This window comes from Haliotis rufescens, unplaced genomic scaffold (genome assembly GCF_023055435.1).
Source record: "Haliotis rufescens isolate VD_foot unplaced genomic scaffold, xgHalRufe1.0.p SCAF_18, whole genome shotgun sequence".
Classification (NCBI taxonomy): Eukaryota; Metazoa; Mollusca; class Gastropoda; order Lepetellida; family Haliotidae; genus Haliotis; species Haliotis rufescens.
Window position 1 is genome coordinate 11,425,008 of NW_025963868.1, and position 24,993 is coordinate 11,450,000.

At 40.9% G+C, this 24,993-nt stretch overlaps 2 protein-coding genes across 3 annotated transcripts in view; one reads left to right on the forward strand and one right to left on the reverse strand.

Moving 5' to 3' along the window:
- Positions 1–9,974: 9,974 nt before the first annotated feature.
- Positions 9,975–12,847, reverse strand: LOC124119129 (uncharacterized acetyltransferase YvcN-like). 2 transcript variants are annotated; one of them, XM_046481540.2, is made up of 2 exons: positions 12,412–12,686; positions 9,975–11,455 (listed from the first exon to the last, which is right to left on the reverse strand). In XM_046481540.2, exons 1-2 carry the CDS (start codon positions 12,419–12,421, stop codon positions 10,503–10,505), a joined length of 963 nt encoding a protein of 320 aa, XP_046337496.2. In that variant the 5' UTR covers positions 12,422–12,686; the 3' UTR covers positions 9,975–10,502. The 2 variants fall into 2 exon arrangements, with proteins under 2 accessions (XP_046337496.2, XP_046337497.2); XM_046481541.2 differs by lacking the exon at positions 12,412–12,686 and adding an exon at positions 12,694–12,847 and having other exon boundaries at positions 9,977–11,455.
- A 7,839-nt stretch (positions 12,848–20,686) lies between these two features.
- LOC124119140 (integumentary mucin C.1-like) overlaps positions 20,687–24,993 on the forward strand; it is a 9,597-nt gene continuing 5,290 nt past the window's right edge. The window contains exons 1-2 of the mRNA XM_046481554.2: positions 20,687–21,004; positions 22,906–23,062. Of these exons, the coding sequence (XP_046337510.2) occupies positions 20,792–21,004; positions 22,906–23,062 (370 nt within the window). The 5' untranslated portion in view covers positions 20,687–20,791. The remainder of the gene's footprint in view (positions 21,005–22,905; positions 23,063–24,993) is intronic.

The window sequence follows — 24,993 nt, forward strand, 5'->3', positions numbered from 1 at the left end:
GTTGAAGATTACGGTCACACAGCCAATCACAATCATTCAGAAGAGGAACCACTGAATCTTTAAGCAGTGCGGTACCTATAATATATATATATATATATATATATATATATATATATATATATATATATAAACATACAATACTTACAATGTTGGAATATTCAGACAGGCACAAAACCGCTAGACAATGAAGATGCATGTTTTCCAAGTTGACGGATGCCAAAGTAGACGAATTATGTTCCTGTAATAGCGACGTAACAGTTGATGAGTCGGAACACCCTTTGAGTAAAAAGGATGCTATATCAGAAAACGTATGCAGATGTGTCGTAATGTATGATAATACAACAGTCCCTCTGTTTGTGGAAAAAAATACCGTATTCTATTGATATCTGTTTTCTCGAGATAGAGTTCCCCTGGCCTGTGTGCCAGGACGTCCTCGCAGGGATGTATATGCAACAGTGTCCAGTACGGTAACAATAGTCCGAATTGTGACACCATTCATACATTATCATTTCAGGTGTATGCCTTCATTTCGCAGACTACTTTATAATATAGTTCAGGGTCTTTTTTCTCATTCTCGGTCAATGATATTTTCAAACTATCCTTTTATCCTTTTATGATGCAAGCCTCCGTTCACAATCATGGTCGGCTGCACACATTCTCGGCAAAGGAAACCTATTCTGCACCCTTTTAACCCTTAGACATTACATAGTTCTTGATAGACACATGATTATATTAAGCTGGTCTTCATGTCGTATAATACCAAGAACCGACAATGAAACCATTGGATTAAACCGATCAAGATTATGTTTTAACACAGAGGGGGGGGGGGGGGGGGGGGGGGGGGGGGGTCGGTCGTGGAGCCTAGTGGTTAAAGCGTTAGCTCGTCACGCCGAAGACCCGGGTTCGATTCTCGACATGGGTACGATGTGTGGAGCCCATTTCTGGTGTCCCCCGCCGTGATATTGCACGAATATTGCTAAAAGCGGCGTAAAAACGAACTCACACACACACACTTTAACACAGGGAGCGATACAGCCAGCTGACAATGGGCAGGAAGGAACATTTTCCTTGCATTGTTCACTGTACATTTTGATGCACTGCAGTGGTGATACATCAGGACTGTTTCTTGTGTATGACATTTCATTAACATTTGACCTAAAGTGTTTTGATATTGAATCAGACACAGACACACAAACACGCACTACACACATTAACATTTGACCTGAAGTGTTTCGACATTGAATTTTGAATCATACAAATGACGAATATCATCTCTATGAGCAATCAAACTATGTTACGACACACGTGCGCGTGCGAGGACAGTGTTCCACAGTGGTCCTTGACTTGCCTTGAAAGATCGCACAACATTTTATGAACTTTCTAAGTCGCTCTTAGCATGTGATAAATATTTATCCATGTCCGCCATATAGCAGGAATCTTGCTGAGCACAGCGTTAAACAAGAAACAAACACATTTATACGTGCATGTTTACGTCACCGTTTAAGTTTGATCCTTCTTAAGAACTATCCAACAGGTCATTACTGACAAGTACACCCAGGCAATCTATACAAGATCACGGTATGAATACGTTTTGAAGATTACAAATCTAGGACTGCGACTTGTATGAAAGAAACGATTATCTAACCTAAACAATACACCTGATTTTGCGTACCTACAATGTTGTAGTAACAATATGTATTTTGAGACAGAAAGTGTATGTCTTAAATTTTTATTATGAAACTAAGCGTGTGTAAAGCTATGCAATATATTCATTAAACAATAAAACCAATTGTGTGCAATTGTCGCAAACATAATGAAACAATAAAACCAATTGTGTGCAATTGTCGCCAACATAATAAAACAATAAACCAATTGTGTGCAATTGTCGCCAACATAATGAAACAATAAAACCAGTTGTGTGCAATTGTCGCCAACATAATGAAACAATAAACCAATTGTGTGCAATTGTCGCCAACAGAATGAAACAATAAACCAGTTGTGTGCAATTGTCACCAACATAATGAAACAATAAAACCAATTGTGTGCAATTGTCGTCAACATAATGAAACAATAAACCAATTGTGTGCAATTGTCGCCAACATAATGAAACAATAAAACCAGTTGTGTGCAATTGTCGCCAACATAATGAAACAATAAACCAATTGTGTGCAATTGTTGCCAACATAATGAAACAATAAAACCAGTTGTATGCAATTGTCGCCAACATAATAAAACAATAAAACCAGTTGTGTGCAATTGTCGCCAACATAATGAAACAATAAACCAATTGTGTGCAATTGTCGCCAACATAATGGAACAATTAAACCAATTGTGTGCAATTGTCGCAAACATAATGAAACAATGAAACCAATTTTCTAAGAAATGTTTCAAGCTGAAACTAGTTATATTTAGTTGGTATGAAATAATGTATGTAAAGCGTTCGGTTATTCTGAAATACAATCTGCGTGTGTTTGTAAATGGTAGTCCTGGGTGCAGCCATTTCAGTCTTAAAAATGTGGCCTTGAGCTAACAAATTACAGTTTATGCTTTTTTGTATCTGTTTTGCCAATTCGACCAGTTCAGACCTTTTGAGCAGAGAGACTTGTTCAGCTAAAGGTTGGTTTACAAATTCCTCTACACTAAACACCATAGTGATTGTTGGCTTCACACAATATCAGACAATATAATGTTTATCCAATAATTTTGAAAAATAATTTGTGATATATATTTTCGATCACGGACGAGCTCCGAATTTCTGTTACGTGTCGATTTCCAAATTGAAACAATATGTTAATCCAGAAATCAACATGTTGTATACATTCAACAAAAGAATATATACAAAATTAATGATGGAAGTGGTCAGTATCAAAAAAAAATAATACAGTGGTGATAGCAAAAGTATATTCACCCAGCGGCGACTTTGATGGGTTAGGCAGGGAATCAGGGATGATGAGCGATCCTCACATGAAGGGATGAAAAAGCGTGAGAGAGAGACCAAATGTGTGAGAGATGCGTATGGTCCAACTCGCTCCCAGAACACAGAATATTCGATACTAGTCCACGGTATACCGGCCGTTTACACATCACACTCGTATCTAAATATAATAACTGCCTGACGACTGCTTAGATTAAAAAGTACCACATTCCTTACGACTAATCACTGCCAAAATACGATGCAATGAGTGTCTACCAAATCTCGACAGAAACAACAGAAACACACTGTGTTCATTGTTAAAATGCTAGTAATAAAATACATTGTGACATGACACTCTTGAAAATGGACACATTTATATGTTTGATGGATGAAAGCAATACATGTACTTTCTTTGTTTTTGTTTGTTTGTTGTTAAACGCCGTACTCAGCAGTATTCGAGCTATATGACATGCATCAACCGCGACAGCGAGCCGAGCCAGCCGATCCCGTTACTCGCCTCTTACGACAAGTTTGGGTTACTAAAGACCTATTCAAACCTCTAGTGTAGTGAAGAGTTAATTCAATATAGAGTCAATGCTTGAGTTATTCAAGATATAAAACAAACACAGTAGACAAAGGCACATCATATTTGACAATATAAGAACCACAATAACTGATATCTGAATACATATTCACACTTATCTCAAGTGAGTGGATCGATGTTCATGATGTCAATCACTGGATTGTCTGGACCAGAATCGATTATTTACAGACCGCCGTCTTATAGCTGGAATATTGCCGAGTGCGGCGTTAAACAATATACAAACAAACAAACATTTTGTGACAAAGGCCTTACATGTGTGGAATGTTTTATTCATGTATGGGATGCCTATGTGATTTTCAGTTGTGTACAATAGCACACAGATACATTGAAAACAATACTTAGGTATAATATTTGGTCTTTGTACGGCGTAATAGAGTTTCTTTCACATACTTAGCTATATTTCAGAGAAAAGTCATTTTTGCTATTTAAGAGGTTGCTGATGGCGTTAAAGAATGGATTGATATAAACGCTAACAGGAATACTTTTGTCTCAATGATTGAGATTAATAGAAAATAGACTTAGTCCATTAATAGCAAATACTTATACTGTGCCCGACCTTTCGTATTCTTTTGGTGTTGTTGATTGGACGAAACAATAAATTCAGGGTACTGACACCCTCATACCAAGAATCATGGCAGACAATAGATCCCACCATCCTCGCTCTTCCCTCAATCACTTATATTTACCAATTATGATGGGAGGGCGTGATTTGATTAATGTGGAGGCTCCTCATGATAGAAGTGTTTTGTGCACTTTTGCACACATTTATTTATCTGATGATCCACTTGTGAAGCATGACAAGACTCATGATGAAAATAAGGCATTCCACAGTTTTCTAAAACGAGCCAAGGATGTGGGACATAATCTCAATGTCAGTGTTGATTATGTTGATGGTTCTGTACATGTACTGCTGGTCTGTACGGAAATGTGTGTCCACCTAGCGAAGTGCCATATCAAATCGGCCCAGACTCAGTTCTCCAAGGAGAGGCTATCTGAAAGACCGCTTCATCGAGTTTATATGCAGTGTGTTGAGAAGGTAGGCAACCCTGCAGAGTCCTTCGCTTTGATGAGGTCGGCTGGCCTGAAAATTGAAATAGAAGGCTTTCTGTTTGCTGCTCAGGACCAGTCACTTCCCACTCGAAACCGCCAATGTGTGATTTTGCATCAAAATGTAAATATGAAATGTAGATTATATAATGAATTTAATGAGACTTTCCAACACATTGTCAGTGGATGCACAAACACAGTATCTTAAGCAACATGATGACGTGGCTCGATCATTGTATTACTGTCTTCGCCATGCTTGTGGGTTTGACACAAAGGTCCTTCCATGGTACAACCCGGAATATGCAGAGGGCATCATGGAAAATGATAAATACAAAATTCTTTGGAATAGGCCCGTATACAGCCAAAACGTATCAAGGCCAACAAACCTGATCTTGTCCTTTTTGATAAATCTAATGAAATCATTTATGTCATTGAATTTTTTGTGCCTTTTGACACCAATCTGATTGACAAGATTCAATGTCACGCTTGCATCCCAAGTACCAAGTTGTCCGACTCTCCATTGTTATCGGTGCCTTAGGTTTGGTACCTCCCAATCTGTTGACTGACATTGGCAGAGTATCCGTTTTTTTGCCGGGAATTCAGCCGTTCTGGGTTGGTTTGACTAGGCGGCGCTTCCTGGGAGAAGTCCCGATTCGCTGTCTCGGCTGTGTGAAGAGAGGACACAGGCCTTGAGCCCACCAACCTCACTGCCAGGATGACCCAAACCCTCTTTGTTGCATTTTTATATTTTAATCTGTAAATAATAATGTCATCGAATTCTCTGTCCCTTTTGACACAAATGTCATTGATAAGTTTCAGTATAAGTATGGCAAATATTCGGACCTCGCCTGCGAAATGTCTCGGTTGCACCCGGAATACAAAGTTGTTTGACTCCCTACTGTTCTTGGTGACTTAGGATCGGTATCTCACAATTTGTTGACTGACATTGGGAGAGTACCCTGGTGTGTTGCCGGGAACACAGCCATTCTGCCAATCTGGGTAATAGGGTACCTGAGATGACTTGATCAATAATCGGTCATGCCCCTACGATTGGACCAACATTCGTTTATACGGCGTGGTATGGTCCGAATCAGGGGCCCATTGACAATTTGAAGGAGTCTTGTTCACTCATCTTACAGCGTCAAGTGCTGTTCGGCTAATATAGCCGGTGGCCTTTTGACGTCGCCGTACACGTCACCCGACCATGTCCGAGCCATGCTCTGTTGGGAAAGGGTTAGAACTCATGGCTTGCCATGGTAATTTTGGGGAGGTTTTGCTGCTGGAGGCTGTCCGTTACGATACGTGCACGAGCGTTATCGTCTTGAAAAAACGCATGGTTTGCAAACGGCACAAATATTGGTGTCGTGATACTACTGTCCAGTGGGCTTTCCATGGACAAATGCAGTGGCGTTCTGTAAGTCATAATGATCATTACAGACCCACCCCGATATTTATTTTCCTGTTTGGTCAGGATGTGAATGAGGACAAATTGAGATTAAGTGTTTGGTTTCTGTGTGCTTGAACATGTAAATCTATATAAATCACTGTGGTGGTGCTGTCAATAAATGCAATGTTGATAAATACATGAATTCTGTTGTTTGAAACCCCTGTACCCGTTATACATTGTTGTACATATGTTATTTTTATCTGAACATGCCATATATTCATCCTGGTCTCTATGACCTTCAGGTCACCTCCTGTGACACAAATATCTTACCTCAATCAATCAATCAATAAATCAATCAATCGCTTGGACATTTTCGACAGTCGTCCTTGACTAGGCATGAAGCATCGACAGCGTACATTGGCACAGTCTACGGTAAATGTGATTTGTTGTTTTTTGTGTCTGACACATTTTGGAACATTTTGTATGCTCATGTGTTTTATTTTAAAATCTATAATTATTAATGATTTTGTGTCTCTGCTTTGAAGTAACAGACATGCGTTTGTAAATGTATGTTTCAGCACAAAATACACCTTTGACACCTCGCTTTTAAAAACAACATACGTCATGCTTCGAAACAAAAGGCGATATCTCTTATTGTCCACTCGGGCTAGTTAATGTTCTTTAATGTAAATCTCACAAACTTTCAGATCCGTCCCATCGCAAACATTACTCGCCTTAGTTTGTACAATGAGCATTAATCCCCCAACGTGTGATATTCAACTCCATGTAAAATGTAGTCATGAAATGTACCATGGGAACCTCTTCCCGTGACGTCGGTACCTCGTCACACCCCGATAGCATCTTCTGATTCCATCGGTTGATGTTGAATATGTCAACAGCTTTGTGCAGCGTTAAACTTTGCATTTTCAAAAAGCAATAATTGAAGAAGGAGAACTGCAAAGGAAACAAGTCTATACGTTGTCCTTTTTTTTCCTTTTATATAAAGGCAACAAAATTAATGCTTTACACTCCTGTGATTACATAATCCCTCAAGCGTAAGAATTAATATAATATTCCAATTTGAGATCCAGCAGAACAAAGATCTAAAGGAACATTTAAACATCACATGTTCATGTCAGTTTGCTGAATCTACAAAAGTACACATAGGTAAGGTACATTAAGTTGGGGCGGTCGGGTAGCCTAGTGGTTAAAGGGTTAGCTCGTCACGCCGAAGACCTGGGTTCGATTTCCGACATGGGTACAATGTGTGAAGCCCATTTCTGGTGTTCCCCGCCGTGATATTGCTGGAATATTGCTAAAAGCGGCATAAAACCCTACTCACTCACTCACATTAAGTTGATTATTTGGACGTTATGTAAGTATTGACTTTCAATCTATTTACAAAGTGAATATCAATTCTCGTAATTTTTTATCAGTATTTTGTACCGCGAAGGATGTGTACACACCTTTTATTTAGTGTGTGCGATTTCATGTATTGCCCAATATTTTAGTTCCCCACAAGGAGAGGTGACATGAATATTATTGTGCTAGAATTGATCTACAGTAACATGTTTTGCAGTTTGTGTACAACAACTTTATTAAAGAAATATCATCATTAGATGATAAAGGTCTGTTAATAACTACCCCAGAAAGTATGTCAGTGACAGCAATTCGTAATGAATTTACACAAGTCAAAATGGACGTCAAGATCAAAACCTGTGGTCATTACAGGTGAGGTGAAATGGGCTTAAACGTCGCGTTCAAGATTGTTGCATAGCAATATCATTTATACAGTTTAAAACACGGGCTATAGGCCACCAGGAACCAAAGGTAGGCCACCTCGCCTGGGATCATGGTGACTTACAGTACCTCTGCTTCCTGCGTGATAGCCCAGCAGGATTTACGTCATCACCTTAGCTACTGGTGGCTGTGCACGATGCTAATCTTTATTAAAAATACGCAGAGTGAGTGAGTGAGTAAGTTGTGTTTAATGCCGCTTTTAACAGTATTCCAGTCAAATCACGGCGTCTCAGAAATGAGTTACATCGATTATGACAGGAATTACTGTCACGCAGTATTGGTATTTGAGCCTCCAATAATCTGTGTTGATAAAAGTATCACACCAAATTTAAAGGCAAGCAATTGATGAATATATTCACATTCATATTTAATATATATATATATATTTATGATTTAATTTCTTTTTGGAGTACACAAACAATAGGTTTATAGAATATAGTTCACATGCAATCTTAAATACATACAAGTTACAAAGTATATCTATAGATGATAACAAATAAAAACTATTCCAGTGTTATATTGTTGGATTGTACAAGTTCGTGGGTTTAAACGAATAGGAGGTGACAGTAAAATATATTATACAGAACTATTTATTTCAAGTAACTTGAGATAAGATGCCGGCTTACACGGGAAAAGAGATCTTTCAGATATGCACTGCAAAAAATGTGAATCCCTTGCAATTGCAAAGTCCACACAGTCAAGCAATATGTGCTTGACGGTGAACCTTTTGTCATAGCTTTCTTCTAACACCAAAAAGCTATGACACTTTCATCACAAGGGATACACTTAGGAGGTTCGTCCTCATCTGTTTTAAGCAGACATTCGTGGGTAAACCGACAGTGACCTATACGACATCGTCGTAGAACGACCTCATAATGTATTGACCGATTGTTGGTTTAACTTCATGAAGTTTATTTATTCTTTCCTGGGTGTCATGCCTTTTTTTGCATGAGATCCCGAGTATAACTCTTGATGGCTGGTTTGAAATTACTGTTTGGTTTGGTTTGGTTTGTTGTTTAACGCCGCACCCAGCAGTATTCCAGCTATATGACGGCGGTGTGTAAATAATCGAGTCTGGACCAGACAATCCAGTGACTGACAACATGAGCATCGATCCACGCAATTGGGACAGATGACATGCATCAACCAAGTAACCGAGCCTGACCACCCGATCCCGTTAGTCGCCTTTTACGACAAGCATAGTCACCTTTTACGTCAAACATGGGTTGCTGAAGACTTGTTCTACCCCGGATCTTCACTGGCCCACTGTACGGGATAAGGAGTGGAGATAACGGTTTATCTGCAGCATCGGCTTTTAAGTTACCTGTAGTGTCTACATTTCTTGGTTACCAGAAAAAACGATGTCACATGAACATTTTTTAAACTTCGGCTATTATTAAGTTATTAAGGTGATGATGTAAATCCTGCTGGGGTGTCATGCAGGGAGCTGAGGCACCGTAAGTCCCCATGATCCCAAAATGGGTTGATAACTTGTAACCTTTTTTAAACTGTTGTAAAATGTATTGTTATGGTAAAATATATTTGATAAATTTGCTTTTAAATATAACGTTGATGTATTTATTCGACGTGCTTATCGCTATCAAAACTTCTTCTCGTCGCTATAGGGCTGAGTGAGTATGGTTTTACGCCGCATTTAGCAATATTCCAGCAATATCACGGCGGGGAACACCAGAAATGCGCTTTCCACATTGTACCCATTTGGGGAATCGAACCACTAGGGTACCCGCCCGGTTTATGTCTAAAACAATGCCGATGCGACGTTACATTTTGACTCAATCACATTCCCAGAGGCCAGTCTGAGAACTCGGTCAGATGACACGGAGAGACCAGTGACATAACCCAGAGGTGTCTGTGGTGTGTGTAACAATAAGAAGGTTAATAAGTAGATTTTGAGATCCCTCGAATATATATCATGACACGCAATGTTATTTGTTTTCAAGACATAACCAGTTCCTGAAACACTTAAAAAAATAACTTGTCCTCGACATGCTGAATGTATTTAAAACACACACACACACACACACACACACACACACACACACACACACACACACACACACACACACACACAAAAGAAGAAGAAGAAAAATATACATAAAAGTACATGACAAAATAGTAATAATAATACATAAAAAAAAATATATATATAATAATATACAATTTGTAATTGACTCCAGGGAAAATAATTTCCCTGAAATGTGTTATTGGTAGCGAAGCCTTGTCTATTGTCTTTTATATATTAGTACTAAGGAAAGTGGATGTTTCTGGTCCATGATCCCTGATCTTGAAAATGATTTATTTCTGTACTTTTTGTATATATGAGTCATGAAATAATGATGTATCATAAGGATAAATCACTTACATGTCGTGAGATTGAACACATTGTGCAATCACAATAATAACTATTACAATCACAATCACATATATATGCATTTGTATAAATTGATAAATGATAAATGATTTGTGTTATTGGACATATTGCCCCGATAACAGCAAAAAAACTGTCTATATGGACTTGTGCTTGGTTAATTGAACGTTACTCATCTCTGTCTCTTGGGTATAGGATCAGGTAATCCATGACGTGTGACGTTTCGGTACAGGTTCTGATACACTAAGCCTTATTAAGTAAGTTGTTACTGGAACGTAGTATCAGAAGAATTAAAAACGTTCTTTTTCAATAAGAACTTGTCCTTGTCAATCTGTTAGTCTGTACGTAAAGAAAACCTGTTTTATTTAGATACTGACTCTCCAGTTCTGGGACGTATGTATTGCTCCATCTGTTTCCTCCAGTTGGCTAAAGCTCGTTTTACCATCTCCTCTTCAAACTGAGGAAAATGTGTCAAGTACGTATTCAATATGGTTTCGTCATCCGGAAGTTGACATTTCTCAAGGTCACCAGCCTCGTTCTCACGCAGTATTTTGTCATGAAGAATAATGAACGCTTTGCCCTGCGGATAAGCCATTGCTCGCAGGCTTCTCTGAAAGGTCATACCTTCTAAAGACGTATACTGATGATGGTAACATTCTTGAAACTGGTCAAATCGTCTGATGTTTCCAGTACTAAACTCATACGCCCCTCGCCATGTTCCGATACGAACTTCCCATGGCTCTGGGTCTGTCGACAGCCGATTGTCTCCCTTCCCATGAGCCCTTACTATCTTTCCGTTCTGCTTAAAGAACTTAACCTCAAGGTAAGATTGTTTAAAAACTGGAGATTCGGTTTCAAAATCTAACGAGACGGCCTCAAACAACGGATCGCCAAAGCCCACGTCAACTAGAAACGTGTCTCCGTCTGTTACCAAATTTTGGACAAATACTACAATATGGTTGTCATGGCGTTCATCGTGCTCCACGTAAACGAAAGCGTGCCCAAGTGTGACGTCATAGCCGAGACCTTCCAGCAAGAAGAACATGAAACTGTTGAGGGAATGACACACGCCGCCATGTTGTTTAAACATGGCGTCCACGATCTCGGACATGGAGGGCACGTGACGCTTTTCGAGATCCTCGGCTATCAGTGTTACAGACTGGAATGGAATCCTCGTCATGAACTCCCTGATGATGTTGTTCAGGAATGGTAAATCACATCTCGGTTGTCCATCTGGTCCGTCACAAGGAACTGCCATGCCCAAAATGTCTTGGAGGAACAATAAGGCTCGGGACTTGGTTAATGCTGCCATACCTGGAACGAAGACGATACACGTTGATATTATCTGAAGACGTATTTAGGCATCAATCAAAGAGATGCGAGGAGTTTCGAACCATCTGTCCCGAGTGAGGGGGCACGGGTGGCCCAGTCGTCTAAGGCGCCGCAATTCGCTGTCTAGAGTTGCGTCCATTGGGCACGCCAGAAACCCATGATTGTGGGTTCGAATCCCGGTTCGCCCCGATTATGTTTCTAGGTTTGTCGGCACCATACCCGTACTCGTGAGTTTCACCGAAGTGGTAAACGTCTGAGACCTGCATCACTTCGGGCTTTCCTCCCATATTAAGCTGACACGCCGCGATATAACTGGAATACTGTTAAAAACGGCGTTAAACCCAACTCACTCACTCACTGTCCTGGATGAAAAAATTGTCTACCGAGACTTTGTCGAGAACAGATAACCCGCATGCACGTGCGCGTGTGTGTGTCTGGGTGGCCGCTTGTACTAGTCCGGACTAATACCGATTTTATAGTGCTAGGCCACTGAGATACCATGCCGCAGTTTAACATGAATACCCCACTCAGACACAGTATACTGACTCCAAGCCGACCAGTCTTTGTTTTAGCCCCTTATTGCCGAGCGACAGGCAGGGTAAAAACAAGGACCATCTTCTAATGTCTTTATGACATCTTTTAATGTCTCCCCCCCCCTTGATGTTTTTCATTCTTAACCTGTTGAGAGCTTATGTAATATAATGAACAAAAACAGGTGGGGGAACAAAAGGTAATTCTCACTAATATGCAATATGGTACCAGTAGCAGCAGGTAGTAGCATATAATTTAAAATACGTTACTACAACAAGTTAACGCTTTGATTCGCGGAGGCGCATTTGTGAAATAGGGGCGTCACGCATAGAAATTGCTGGAGCGATCACAAACTTGTAGACAGGTAATCTGTGCCTTGAACGCAGACGTGACTCGAATATACATACCTGTCTGCATTACGCAGGATTCTGTTAATGTGACAACGCCACTCTCACACGAGGCCGACTGCCGTGCAGATTTGCCTCAGGTTATTGGCACAGCCATCTTACACACATACACGGACTTGCCCTACATCTCCAAGCCATAGAGGACATTCTACAACCTGCTGTAACCAGTTGAACAGTCTTAGCATTTGCACTCTTTCATATTCATGAGGTCAACACAAAGGACCCATAATTGCTTCTGCGTATGCTGGTAGTATTATTAACGTAGTATCGTAAGTACGTTACCTTTGCACGTAATACGTCAGCAGTATTCTACACGACGTTGTCAGAAACACACACATTCATGTCCCCGACTGCTGTCGACATCGCCTCGCGCGTCTCCTTGAACGTTTAACAGGTCAGTGTGAGAACAGTGCTTTCTATGTAGGGCAAGAAAGCGGGTCAGAATTATTGCTATCTGACTACGTTGCACACAAGTGTCTCGTTGATAGTGTAGTAACTCATTGTAGGCAGAAATATGCCTTGCGATTCACCATGTGTCTCATAACCAGCGCCCCTGATATTTTAAAATAGTTTTTAACACTTTTTAAAATCGAGTATTAGATTCGTGACGAGCGAGCGCTTTAACCACAAAGCTGTCCCGCCTCTCCTTCAAGGTTGGAGGGGGCAAGGGTGGCCCTGTCGTCTAAGGCGTCGATTCGCTGTGCAGAGTTGCGTCCCGTGGGCACGCCAGAAACATATGTTTGCGGGTTCGAATCCCGGTTCGCCCCGATTATATTTCTAGGTTTGTCAGCACCATACCCGTGCTTGTGGGTTTCACCAAAGTGGTAAACGTCTGAGACCTGCATCACTTCGGGCTTTCCTCCCACATTAAGCTGACGCCTTTATAAGTCGTAATAATTTGTATTCGTAATGAATATGAACATGTTCCATCTGGATCCCTCGTTATGAATGTTTAAAACTCTAAATAAAACTAGCAAACACCCTGGAGCTATGTGGACACACTACCCACAAGGTTGAGATAATAGACAAATGTGTGTTACAATTGAAGTGTACTTTTAAGTTGGTAACAAATATTTCATTGGCTTGGCACCAATCTCATTAAAATCAGATCTTAGTTCTCGCTACCGCTAAACAAAGATCTGAGGACATCTCACTACGTGTCACGTCAGACCGACCCTGCGCGAACCTCGACCGACCAATGAAATGACTGACAAGAAGTCGACATTAGCCAATCAGAAGGCAGCTTTCTCGTGCTTTACGGCACTAATTTCAAATTGGCGAGTACCCTTCGAAACATATTTTGACAAATTCTCGATAAAAAAATTGAAACCTGAACAAAAACACTCTTTCAGGAATGGCTAATAGATGGTCTAGATTGTATGGATTCAGTCAAGCCCGTAACTATCGTTCGGAATATCGCGTGTTAAAGTTTTCGGGGTTGCAAGATTAGAAATCACATTCCGACTGTCACTTCAAGACCTGGTAAGCGACGATCTGATTGGTCGGATGAATGGCCGTTCTGTCGTGATGTCCTCAGGTCTTTGTTTAGCGGTAGCGAGAACTAAGATCTGATTTTGATGGGATTTGCTTGGCCCGTTCCCTCATGACGCACATATCTGTTTGTGCTGGTGCCGACGTGATACTATACAGCCAATCGTGATCAATTTTTTTAATTTAGAAGTGATACACATTAGATGGAGAATGTATGGATGTCAACTTCTTATGAGGAACACCACGATTCATCGTGTATGCTTACTACTTCATCATTCACCTGATGCTGGAGTAATCCATAAATTCTTTCTCTTACGCAGTGTTTGAAATAAAGAAAAATGTCATCAGGACCCACAGCACTTAGAAGCTGCAGCACTAAACTATTAAAAAAAAAGTTTAAAAAACATACTGCTTATTGTGAGAAATAAACTGACAATTAAATTTATTGCAGGCCATAAGGACCAATGCAAACTAAGGGCCCGACTCGAACTCTTCTGGTCAGGGGCCTACGATGTCTTGGGCAGGAAATGACAGTGTTTTGACTACTCGTCTTTCATTAATTAACGTGTTTGGCATCCCTAATTAACCATTACTAATTCATGTTAACCAACGCAGGATGTTTTCTGGAAGTGGACAATCGCGAATGTCAATGTCATAGTTAATAACTGTCCTAGAACTTCTAAAGTTACTAAACATTCTTTATATCTAACGACTATTATTATATCTACCTATATACCACTTTATTGTCTCATATTGCGGTAGTTAAAGAAAACACAGTGCTCAAAGTGAAGCCCTTTTCACTCCTCATTCTCAACATCGTCTCTATCAGAAGTGTTTGGCAACTATTGAACTGCATGGCAAGTATTTATAAAATCAACGGGGGAGGAAATATTCTGGGGGGACATTTTATAGGGTGGGGGAGAGTTTATTTCGAGAGGGGCGTAACACGTGATATAGATTCAATATTGCTGCCTGCGGCGAAAAAAGCAACTTTTAACGATATTAATTTTATTCCTCTTCATAACGAATGATATAAGGGACCCGTGAAGATCCGGGGTAGAATAGGTCTTCAACGTCACATGCTTGCCGTAAATGGCGACTATGCTTGTCATGAGTGCTGACAACCTGGATCGTGTGGTTCGGTGACGTGGTTAAATGTATAGTTCGTGTTGCGTGTGGCTCGCTTAAACTGTCAATCACTGGTTTGTGTTGATTCCATTATTTGCAAGTCACCGTCGTATTGCTTGGAAACTTGAACAACAAATATTTTACGGTCGCATCAATTGTGTTTTAAATCATTTAAATGTGCATCTTTGTTCCGAGGCGAGCTGAGTGGCAGAAAAGTTCGACATGACACATATTGTAGACCTTACCAGTCAGGTGAGACAGTCAATCATACAGTTGAGACAGTCAGACATGAAAAAGGAGAGTTATTGAGGCTGTCAGACATGTAATAGCGGAATTATTTAGGCTGTCTGACATGAGGTAGGAGAGTTAGTGAGGCTGTCAGACATGAGGTAGGAAAGTTAGTGAGGCTGTCAGACATGAGGTAGGAGAGTTAGTGAGACTGTCAGACATAAAATAGGAGAGTTATTGAGGCTGTCAGACATGAGGTAGGAGAGTTAGTGAGGCTGTCAGACATGAAATATGAGAGTTAGTCAGGCTGTCAGACATGAGGTAGGAGAGTTATTGATGCAGTCAGACATGAGGTAGGAGAGTTAGTGAGGCTGTCAGACATGAGGTAGGAGAGTTAGTGAGGCTGTCAGACATGAGGTAGGAGAGTTATTGAGACTGTCAGACATAAAATAGGAGAGTTATTGAGGCTGTCAGACATGAGGTAGGAGAGTTAGTGAGGCTGTCAGACATGAAATAGGAGAGTTAGTGAGGCTGTCAGACATGAGGTAGGAGAGTTATTGATGCAGTCAGACATGAGGTAGGAGAGTTAGTGAGGCTGTCTGACATGAGGTAGGAGAGTTAGTGAGGCTATCAGACATAAGGAAGGAGAATTAGTGAGGCTGTCAGACATGAGGTAGGAGAGTTAGTGAGGCTGTCAGACATGAGGTAGGAGAGTTAGTGAGGCTGTCAGACATGAGGTAGGAGAGTTATTGAGACTGTCAGACATAAAATAGGAGAGTTATTGAGGCTGTCAGACAGGAGGTAGGAGAGTTAGTGAGGCTGTCAGACATGAAATAGGAGAGTTAGTGAGGCTGTCAGACATGAGGTAGGAGAGTTATTGATGCAGTCAGACATGAGGTAGGAGAGTTAGTGAGGCTGTCAGACATGAGGTAGGAGAGTTAGTGAGGCTATCAGACATAAGGAAGGAGAATTAGTGAGGCTGTCAGACATGAGGTAGGAGAGTTAGTGAGGCTGTCAGACATGAGGTAGGTGAGTTATTGAGGCTGTCAGACATGAGGTAGGAGAGTTATTGATGCTGTCAGACATGAGGTAGGCGAGTTAGTTAGGCTGTCAGACATGCGGTAGGAGTGTTATTGAAGGTGTCAGACATGAGGTAGGAGAGTTAGTGAGGCTACCATACATGAAGTAGGTGAGTTCAAGGGGCAGTCAGTCATGAGGTAGGTGAGGTATTGAGGCCGTCAGACATGAGGTAGGAGAGTTAGTGAGGCTGTCATACATGAAGTAGGTGAGTTCAAGGGGCAGTCAGTCATGAGGTAGGTGAGGTATTGAGGCTGTCAGACATGAGGTAGGAGAGTTAGTGAGGCTGTCATACATGAAATAGGTGAGTTCGAGAGGCAGTCAGACATGAGGTAGGAGAGTTATTGAGGCTGTCAGACATAAAATAGAAGAGTTATTGAGGCTTTCAGACATGAAGTAGGTGAGTTCGAGAGACAGTCAGACATAAAATAGGAGAGTTATTGAGGCTGTCAGACATGAGGTAGGTGAGTACTGGCAGTACGTGTAACGTTACATGGACAGGGAACGGGCAGTACGTGTAATGTTACATCAACATGGAACTGGCAGTACGTGTAATGTTACATCAACAGGGAACGGGCAGTACGTGTAATGTTACATCGACAGGGAACAGGCAGTATGTGTAATGTTACATCGACAGGGAACAGGCAGTATGTGTAATGTTACATCAACAGGGAACAGGCAGTACGTGTAATGTTACATCGACAGGGAACAGACAGTATGTGTAATGTTACATCAACAGGGAACAGTCAGTGTGTGTAAATTTACATCGACAGGGAACAGGCAGTACGTGTAATGTTACATCGACATGGAACAGGCAGTACGTGTAATGTTACATCGACAGGGAACAGGCAGTATGTGTAATGTTACATCGACAGGGAACAGGCAGTACGTGTAATGCTACATCGACAGGGAACAGGCAGTATGTGTAATGTTACATCGACAGGGAACAGGCAGTACGTGTAATGTTACATCGACAGGGAACGGGCAGTACGTGTAATGTTACATCGACAGGGAACAGACAGTACGTGTAATGTTACATCGACAGGGAACAGGCAGTATGTGTAATGTTACATCGACAGGGAACAGGCAGTACGTGTAATGTTACATCGACAGGGAACGGGCAGTACGTGTAATGTTACATCGACAGGGAACAGGCAGTATGTGTAATGTTACATCAACAGGGAACAGTCAGTGTGTGTAATGTTACATCAACAGGGAACAGGCAGTATGTGTAATGTTACATCGACAGGGAACAGGCAGTATTTTTTATGTAACATCAACAGGGAACAGGCAGTATGTGTAATGTTACATCGACAGGGAACAGGCAGTACGTGTAATGTTACATCAACAGGGAACAGTCAGTGTGTGTAATGTTACATCGACAGGGAACAGGCAGTATTTTTTATGTAACATCAACAGGGAACAGGCAGTATGTGTAATGTTACATCGACAGGGAACAGGCAGTACGTGTAATGTTACATCAACAGGGAACAGTCAGTGTGTGTAATGTTACATCGACAGGGAACAGGCAGTATGTTTTATGTAACATCAACAGGGAACAGGCAGTATGTGTAATGTTACATCGACAGGGAACAGGCAGTACGTGTAATGTTACATCATCAGGGAACAGTCAGTGTGTGTAATGTTACATCGACAGGGAACAGTCAGTGTGTGTAATGTTACATCGACAGGGAAGAGTCAGTATATATAATTTTACATCGACATGGAACAGGCAGTACGTGTAATGTTACACCGACCAGGAACAGGCAGTATGTGTAATGTTACACCGAGAAGGAACAGGCAGTATATGTAATGTTATATCAACAGGGAACAGGCAGTACATGTATTGTTATATCGACAGGGAACAGGCAGTATATGTAATGTTACATCGACAGGGAACGGGCAGTTTGTGTAATGTTACATTGTGAACCTGGCAGTAAGCTGGTGTTTCCTTTTACAGCTCGAACGCCCTTGCCGCACTTATGTAGGTAAACCCAGCCGTTAGGAAAGGTCCCGTCCAGAATCTTCTGGAACGATCAACACTAATATGTATGCGCACCACTAGGGCAGATAACTCTAGTACATTGTCCGCCCGGAGAGCGTGCCCGGACGCGTCATACCAAAACACTTTAAAATATGGTACTTGTTGTTACCCTGTCTGGCGCTCAGCATTATGGGGCTAAACCAAGGACTGGTCGGCTCAGAGTCAGTATACTGTGTCTGAGTGGGGTATTCATGTTAAACTGCGCCATGGTATCTCAGTGAACTAGAACTATAAATCAGCATTAGTCCGGACTAGTACAAGCAGACACACACAAACACACACACGTGCATGCACGTCGCTATATAAGTGCAATAATCTTGAGCGCGACGTTCAACCAATTTCACATCACCTCACCATTTCACATCCTCTACTAGTTGACTTCATATCAGTCATTAATCAGTCATGTTTAATCTGTGATTAACCCTAACACGCTTCCCTGCACACGACCATGATTGTGAACAACACAACAGGAGTAAACACTGGCATCCAGAAAGTATAACACTTGCGTTGTCAGAATAATGCTTAATTGTGGTTAACTGTAGTTGTGATGCCCTGTAACATGCTCTATTAACTTCATAATGAATATATTAAAGGTTAAGACCGTCTTTGAATACAGTCTGCCTACGAATATATTAAAGTTTCAAATTATTCCATTGCTAGGTCACTTTTTTGAATGATTTTAACCTATATTACCTTGGTTAAAAGTATGGATACATTCGACAGCAAATACAGCTATAATCAAACACATGAAAACATGGTCACTGGAAAGTAAATTTGAATTTTTATGTATACAGTAAAGTACGGTTATAACGAACTCAAAGGGACTACTAATTTTAGTTCGTTATAACCGTAGTTCGTTATATGCATATATATACAGCATAACTACAGCAAATAGTCGGGACCAAAAAAGTAAGTTCGTTATATCCGTCAGTTCGTTATAAGCGTGTTCGTTATAACCGTAGATTACTGTACATATTTTTGGTGAATAATGGCCACACGGGGACCGTGAACTATTTTCATCTGACCATCTAATCAAAGACGTTTCTGAATTTATTTGTTCGTCATTTAACCTTTATATCACATAAAAGACTTATTGGTAATTCCAAGTGGGCTAGGGGTCGGACAGCCCTCCTGCACTTATACAAATCTCTTGGCACACAAGACACCCCGTGCTCATGAGTTTTACAGGTGGAAATGAATTGTCATAACAACGCTTTCATTCTACATTAAGCCGAGTACTGTTCAAAGAGGCGTTAAACTTACTTACTCATCCAATGTCTATTTCGATTATATATTTTTTTTAAATGGCATGTACGTTACTCTTTAACCATCAGTACTCCCAGCATTTTAGAACTATATAATACTCAAAAGAACATAAAGAACATCCAATTCTTTGATATTACTGTAGTTAATCTTTCAAGCCATCGGACGTGTTTTAACTTCGTTTGAGAAGAGTAAAATGTGTTCTCATCTCTATTATTTTCATCAGAAGTCTAAACTTATTTATCTACGTATTAATTGTATGATAGGCAAGAAGTTAACGGATGACAAAGAAGACACAATTGATGGATAACAACTTCTTTATTGTACTGTTATGGTATAGCTCCTTATATAGTTGTCAAACAAGGAAAACAAGTATAAGGATCTATACCGAAACGACGCCATAACAGTGAAATAAAGATGTTATTAATAAATTGTGTCTCCTTTATCAACTTATGCTTTGTATGTTGTATGCACATTATAAACACCCGTAATTAATGTCACTTGAGTGCATCTGATGATCATTGATTTTGTAAAACAGGTCGAATACAATTAGAATTTGATAATTTACATAATTCATTTGGCAATACTGAAATCGGTGAAGGGAAACGGTGGTTGGCATGCGTTTGTATGTTTTAATGTAAATGTATTCAATGATTCAATGAAGTCATGGTGTCTAACAATGTTTATAAGTAAATACTACGGATCCTATAAACAAGGATCGCCCTTGTTGATTTCCGTGTTAACATATTTATTTCATGATGAAGTAGATGTGCAAACAAGCCACTGTAAAAACATAAAAAACACATGTTGACAATTAATTTTATATAAAAAACCTTATTTTCTGTTGTTTCATTGTGATATTTCGTCACTACTGTCATGCAACAATAGTCATTTTTAACAAACACTGTGTTTGAGGCCTGTGCACTATTTGCTTATTATTTAATGCAAGGAGATTGCATTACACCAAAGGTCCCAATTAACAGACAACAATATCGATTGCGTGTATGTCAATGAGACTGATTATTACAGACCTTTAAGAACGAACTCACTGTTAGCTGTCTGTATTATTGGCCTCTGTCAACATAGTCACTGTGCCATAACAGTGGCTCAACTTTTACCCTTTGGTTCACTGGACGGAGTGAAACGAGAATGAAGATGATGCTGATTGTAGTTGCTGTTACCGTCTTCAACGTTTTGACTCAGGGTTACTGTCAGGGTAATTTGTTGGATATTCAAGTGACTCTCACGGAGAATACACGAGTCATTGTCTGCGTGTGTTCCGACGCTGACACCTGCACTGCAGACAACTGGAAGGATCTCCTTGCAGAGTGTCGAAAGGAGGCAGCGAACGTCGAGCATGAGGTATAGTATATGTAGAAGATTTGGTTGTTTGGTTGGTTTGTTGTTTAACGCCGCATTCAGCAATATTCCAGCTATATGACAGCGGTCTGTAAATAATCGAGGCTGGACCAGACAATCCAGTGATTGCTATCATGAGCATCGATCCACGCAATTGGGATCGATGACATGCATCAACCAAGTCAGCGAGCCTTACCACCCGATCCCGTTAGTCTCCTCTTACAAGCATAGTCGCCTTTTACGGCAAGTATGGGTTGCTGAAGACCTTATTCTACCCTGGATCTTCAAGGGTCCTATTTGTAGGAGATGCGAGGTTGTGTTATACATGGAATAGGTGTTATACATGGAATAGGTGACATGACGTTTTGTACATGTGAGATGGCGATTGTGTGGGGGTGGTATAAGCTTCGACTGTACAGGAACATCGTGTCACGGCACTGTAGCTCACCTGGATATGTGGTCAAAAGTTTAATATTTCGACAAAGACAGCCACTTAAAAAGTTGCCGTCAGTATTGATATTCAAATACGTTCAGTATAAATACTGAAGACTAAACTTAAGGCTAAAACTCAAATGAATTTGACAAAATATGTCATTTTAAGTAAAACAATCTTCCCAAAGTTCAGCTTCACCACGTGCACACTGATAAATGATCAAATGTCCCAATGCCAACTCTACATATAAGTGATTTTCATTTTATTTCATCACATTTCGAACAAAGATTACCATAATAAGTTTGTCAAAAAGACGACAATTTACGCCGAATGACCAACGACTGACAACCACGACAGATCCTTTTATTTTCAGTCAGGTGGTCTAAAACTAGGATGTCTTAATAATTTCTCTTTATAAATGATTATGTAACAATTGTGATTGTGAGAATAATACAACATAAATGCTTCATGTTTCTCTTACGATAGCTATATTTCCAGGTATTGTCTGTTCTTGAAGAGGTGACGTGAAACGGCATTGAGCGAAAATATTGCACTCACATTGACGCGCCATGCTACCATCTAACATGGGCACCTCACTCCGACACAGTACAGTGTCTTTGAAACGCGTAGTCATTGTTTTATCCTCTTAATGTCAAGCGCCAGTCAGGCCAACATCAAGAACCATCTTTTACCATCTAGTGCCGATGTCGATTTTACAGTGCTAGCCCTTTGAGATACCATGCCACAGTTTAACATGAATACCCCACTCAGACACAGTATACTGACTCCGAGCCGACCAGTCCTTGTTTTAGCCTATCAATGCCGAGCGCCAGACAGGGTAACATCAGGAACCATCTTTAAACGTCTTTTGGTATTACGCGGCCGGGGATCGAACATTTGGCGTTTGTTCTTGAAGAAGGATGAGTACATTGAAGGACAATAACGAATTACATCAGCACCTCTGTTGCCCTGTATAAAAGGAAAGGATGCCTGGCACCACTGCAGAAGTACCAATGTTTCCAGTGTGTAATTTCAACTTTTCCGAAACTACTTCTCAAGCATTACCTCAAGTTACGACTCATAACGTGCTATATTTCTTTATTGCCAAATAACCCTCTTTTGCCAACTGACCGCCTCCGTGGTCTAGTGGTAGAGCGTCCGCCCGGAGAGCGGAAGGTACAGGGTTCGATCCCCGGCCGCGTCATACCCAAAGACGTTTAAAGATGGTTCCTGATGTTACCCTGTCTGGCGCTCGGCATAATGGGCTAAAACAAGGACTGGTCGGCTCGGAGTCAGTATACTGTGTCTGAGTGGGGTATTCATGTTAAACTGTGGCACGGTATCTCAGTGGGCTAGCACTGTAAAATCCACATCGGCACTGTGAAATTCATGTTGTTCAGAACAATACCCATCCTCATTAATATATGAACATAGCTGATATTGTCATGTTGATTATTTTTCCTTTTCTTAGGTTATGGAACAAACCAGTACCTCGACAAAAGAACCGACCACCTCGACACAAGAACCGACCACCTCGACACCAGAACCGATCACCTCGACACCACAACCGACCACCTCGACACCACAACCGACCACCTCGACACCAGAACCGACCACCTCGACACAAGGTAATCTCCTTACCCTGATATTTGATATTAGTATTTGTTGAGAGTCTTGTTCCTCTTCAAAGTAAGATACATTTAGTACAATACAATAGCAAGGATGGCCTTGTATCATAAAACCACGGAATGACAATGCAATATGTAACAGCACTGAGCCACAAATACTGTAAAACAGGAATTTAATGCGACATGAAAATAATGCGAGCTCTTGATTTTAGACATAAATGCGCATTTTAAAAATGCGAGTGGCCATACCCTTTCCTATGAATTTATGCGCTGTATTCATGTTCTGTGTTACTTTAATTAATGTAACCTACGTAAATAAAAGCCATCCAGGGGACAATCCTCACACTCCTGTTGACCTGCGGATTAGTGTCATGAAACCCATTGTACATGTACATGTCATACATCGGATGTCCGCACTTACAATGGTATCAATCGAGATCCTATTCACTTACGAAGGGCTAATAAAGTACCTATCCTATGAGACCAATTTACATGACACGTGTAGATCGCAGACCATCATCTCGATACAACTTCGACTATTTCATTGAATACTCATATAAATAAAAGCAACAAATTCCTATCGGACATCATAAGAAGCAGAATCCATTCTACGATTCCGACTACATCTTAAACATGAATAATAAACTATTAAATAATTGTGACACCAGGTGTTCGCGAAAAGGTGAGCGCATCATGTCCCAAACACAGTGTCAGTTGTTCATCGAGTAAAAAGACCGCCTCCGTGGTCTAGTGGTAGAGCGTCCGCCCGGAGAGCGGAAGGTCCGGGGTTGTAACCCCGGCCGCGTCATACCAAAAGACGTTAAAAGATGGTACTTGTTGTTAACCTGTCTGGCGCTCGGCATAAAGGGGCTAAAACAAGGACTGGTCGGCTCAGAGTCAGTATACTGTGTCTGAGTGGGGTATTCATGTTCAACTGCGGCATGGTATCTCAGAGAAACTGGCACTATAAATCGGCATTAGTCCGGACTAGTACAAGCAGCCACACACAGACACACACACGTGCATGCACGTCGCTATATAGTACAATAATCTTGGACGCGACGTTAAACCCCATTTCTTCTCACCTCATCCGGTAAAACAATGGAACGTATGGTAGTAGTGAAAATATGTAATTGCGTCGAACATCAATTTTGGCAATGATTTGGAAATGCCCTAGGCCTCAACGCAAATGTCTACCATGACATATGTTGTGTACATCGGTAAACAATTCCTGTCATTTTTGATCATTTGTTTTCAACACTTAATTGCAAATCCATTTGGGCTAGATAATAAAATGTTTCTTTCAGTATCAGTAAAGACAAGTTATTTTATGGATGACAACTTTATTTTATTGTGATGCAGTTGTCATCCGCATAATACCTTGTCTTCACTGTTACGTACCTACTTCTAAAAATGCCAATAAAACAGTTCATTTTCAGGAACTCCTACTTTTTTCCTTTATGATAATTGACTGGTTTTCATTGTTCACAAAGAGGGCAACGTGACTTAAACATACACCAACACAAATGCCTCCGTCGCATGGGACCCGTGAAGATGCCGGGTAGAATAGGTCTTCAGCAACCCATGCTTGCCGTAAAAGGTGACTATGCTTGTCGTAAGAGGCGACTAACGGGATCGGGTGGTCAGGCTCGCTGACAATTGCGTGGATCGATGCTCATGATATCAATCACTGGATTGTCTGGTCCAGACTCGATTATTTACAGACCGCCGTCATATAGCTAGAATATTGCTGAGTGCGGCGTTAAACAACAAACCAACCAAACAACCAACCGTCGCATGGCAGGAGTACTGCTGTGGAGTGTCAGGTAAACATACACATACATTCCAAAGCAAATTGTGTGATTGTCGGTTGTTAACGGACTGGCGGCTTACGCTTACTCCTTTCGCGAACACCTGGTGTCATCGCTGGT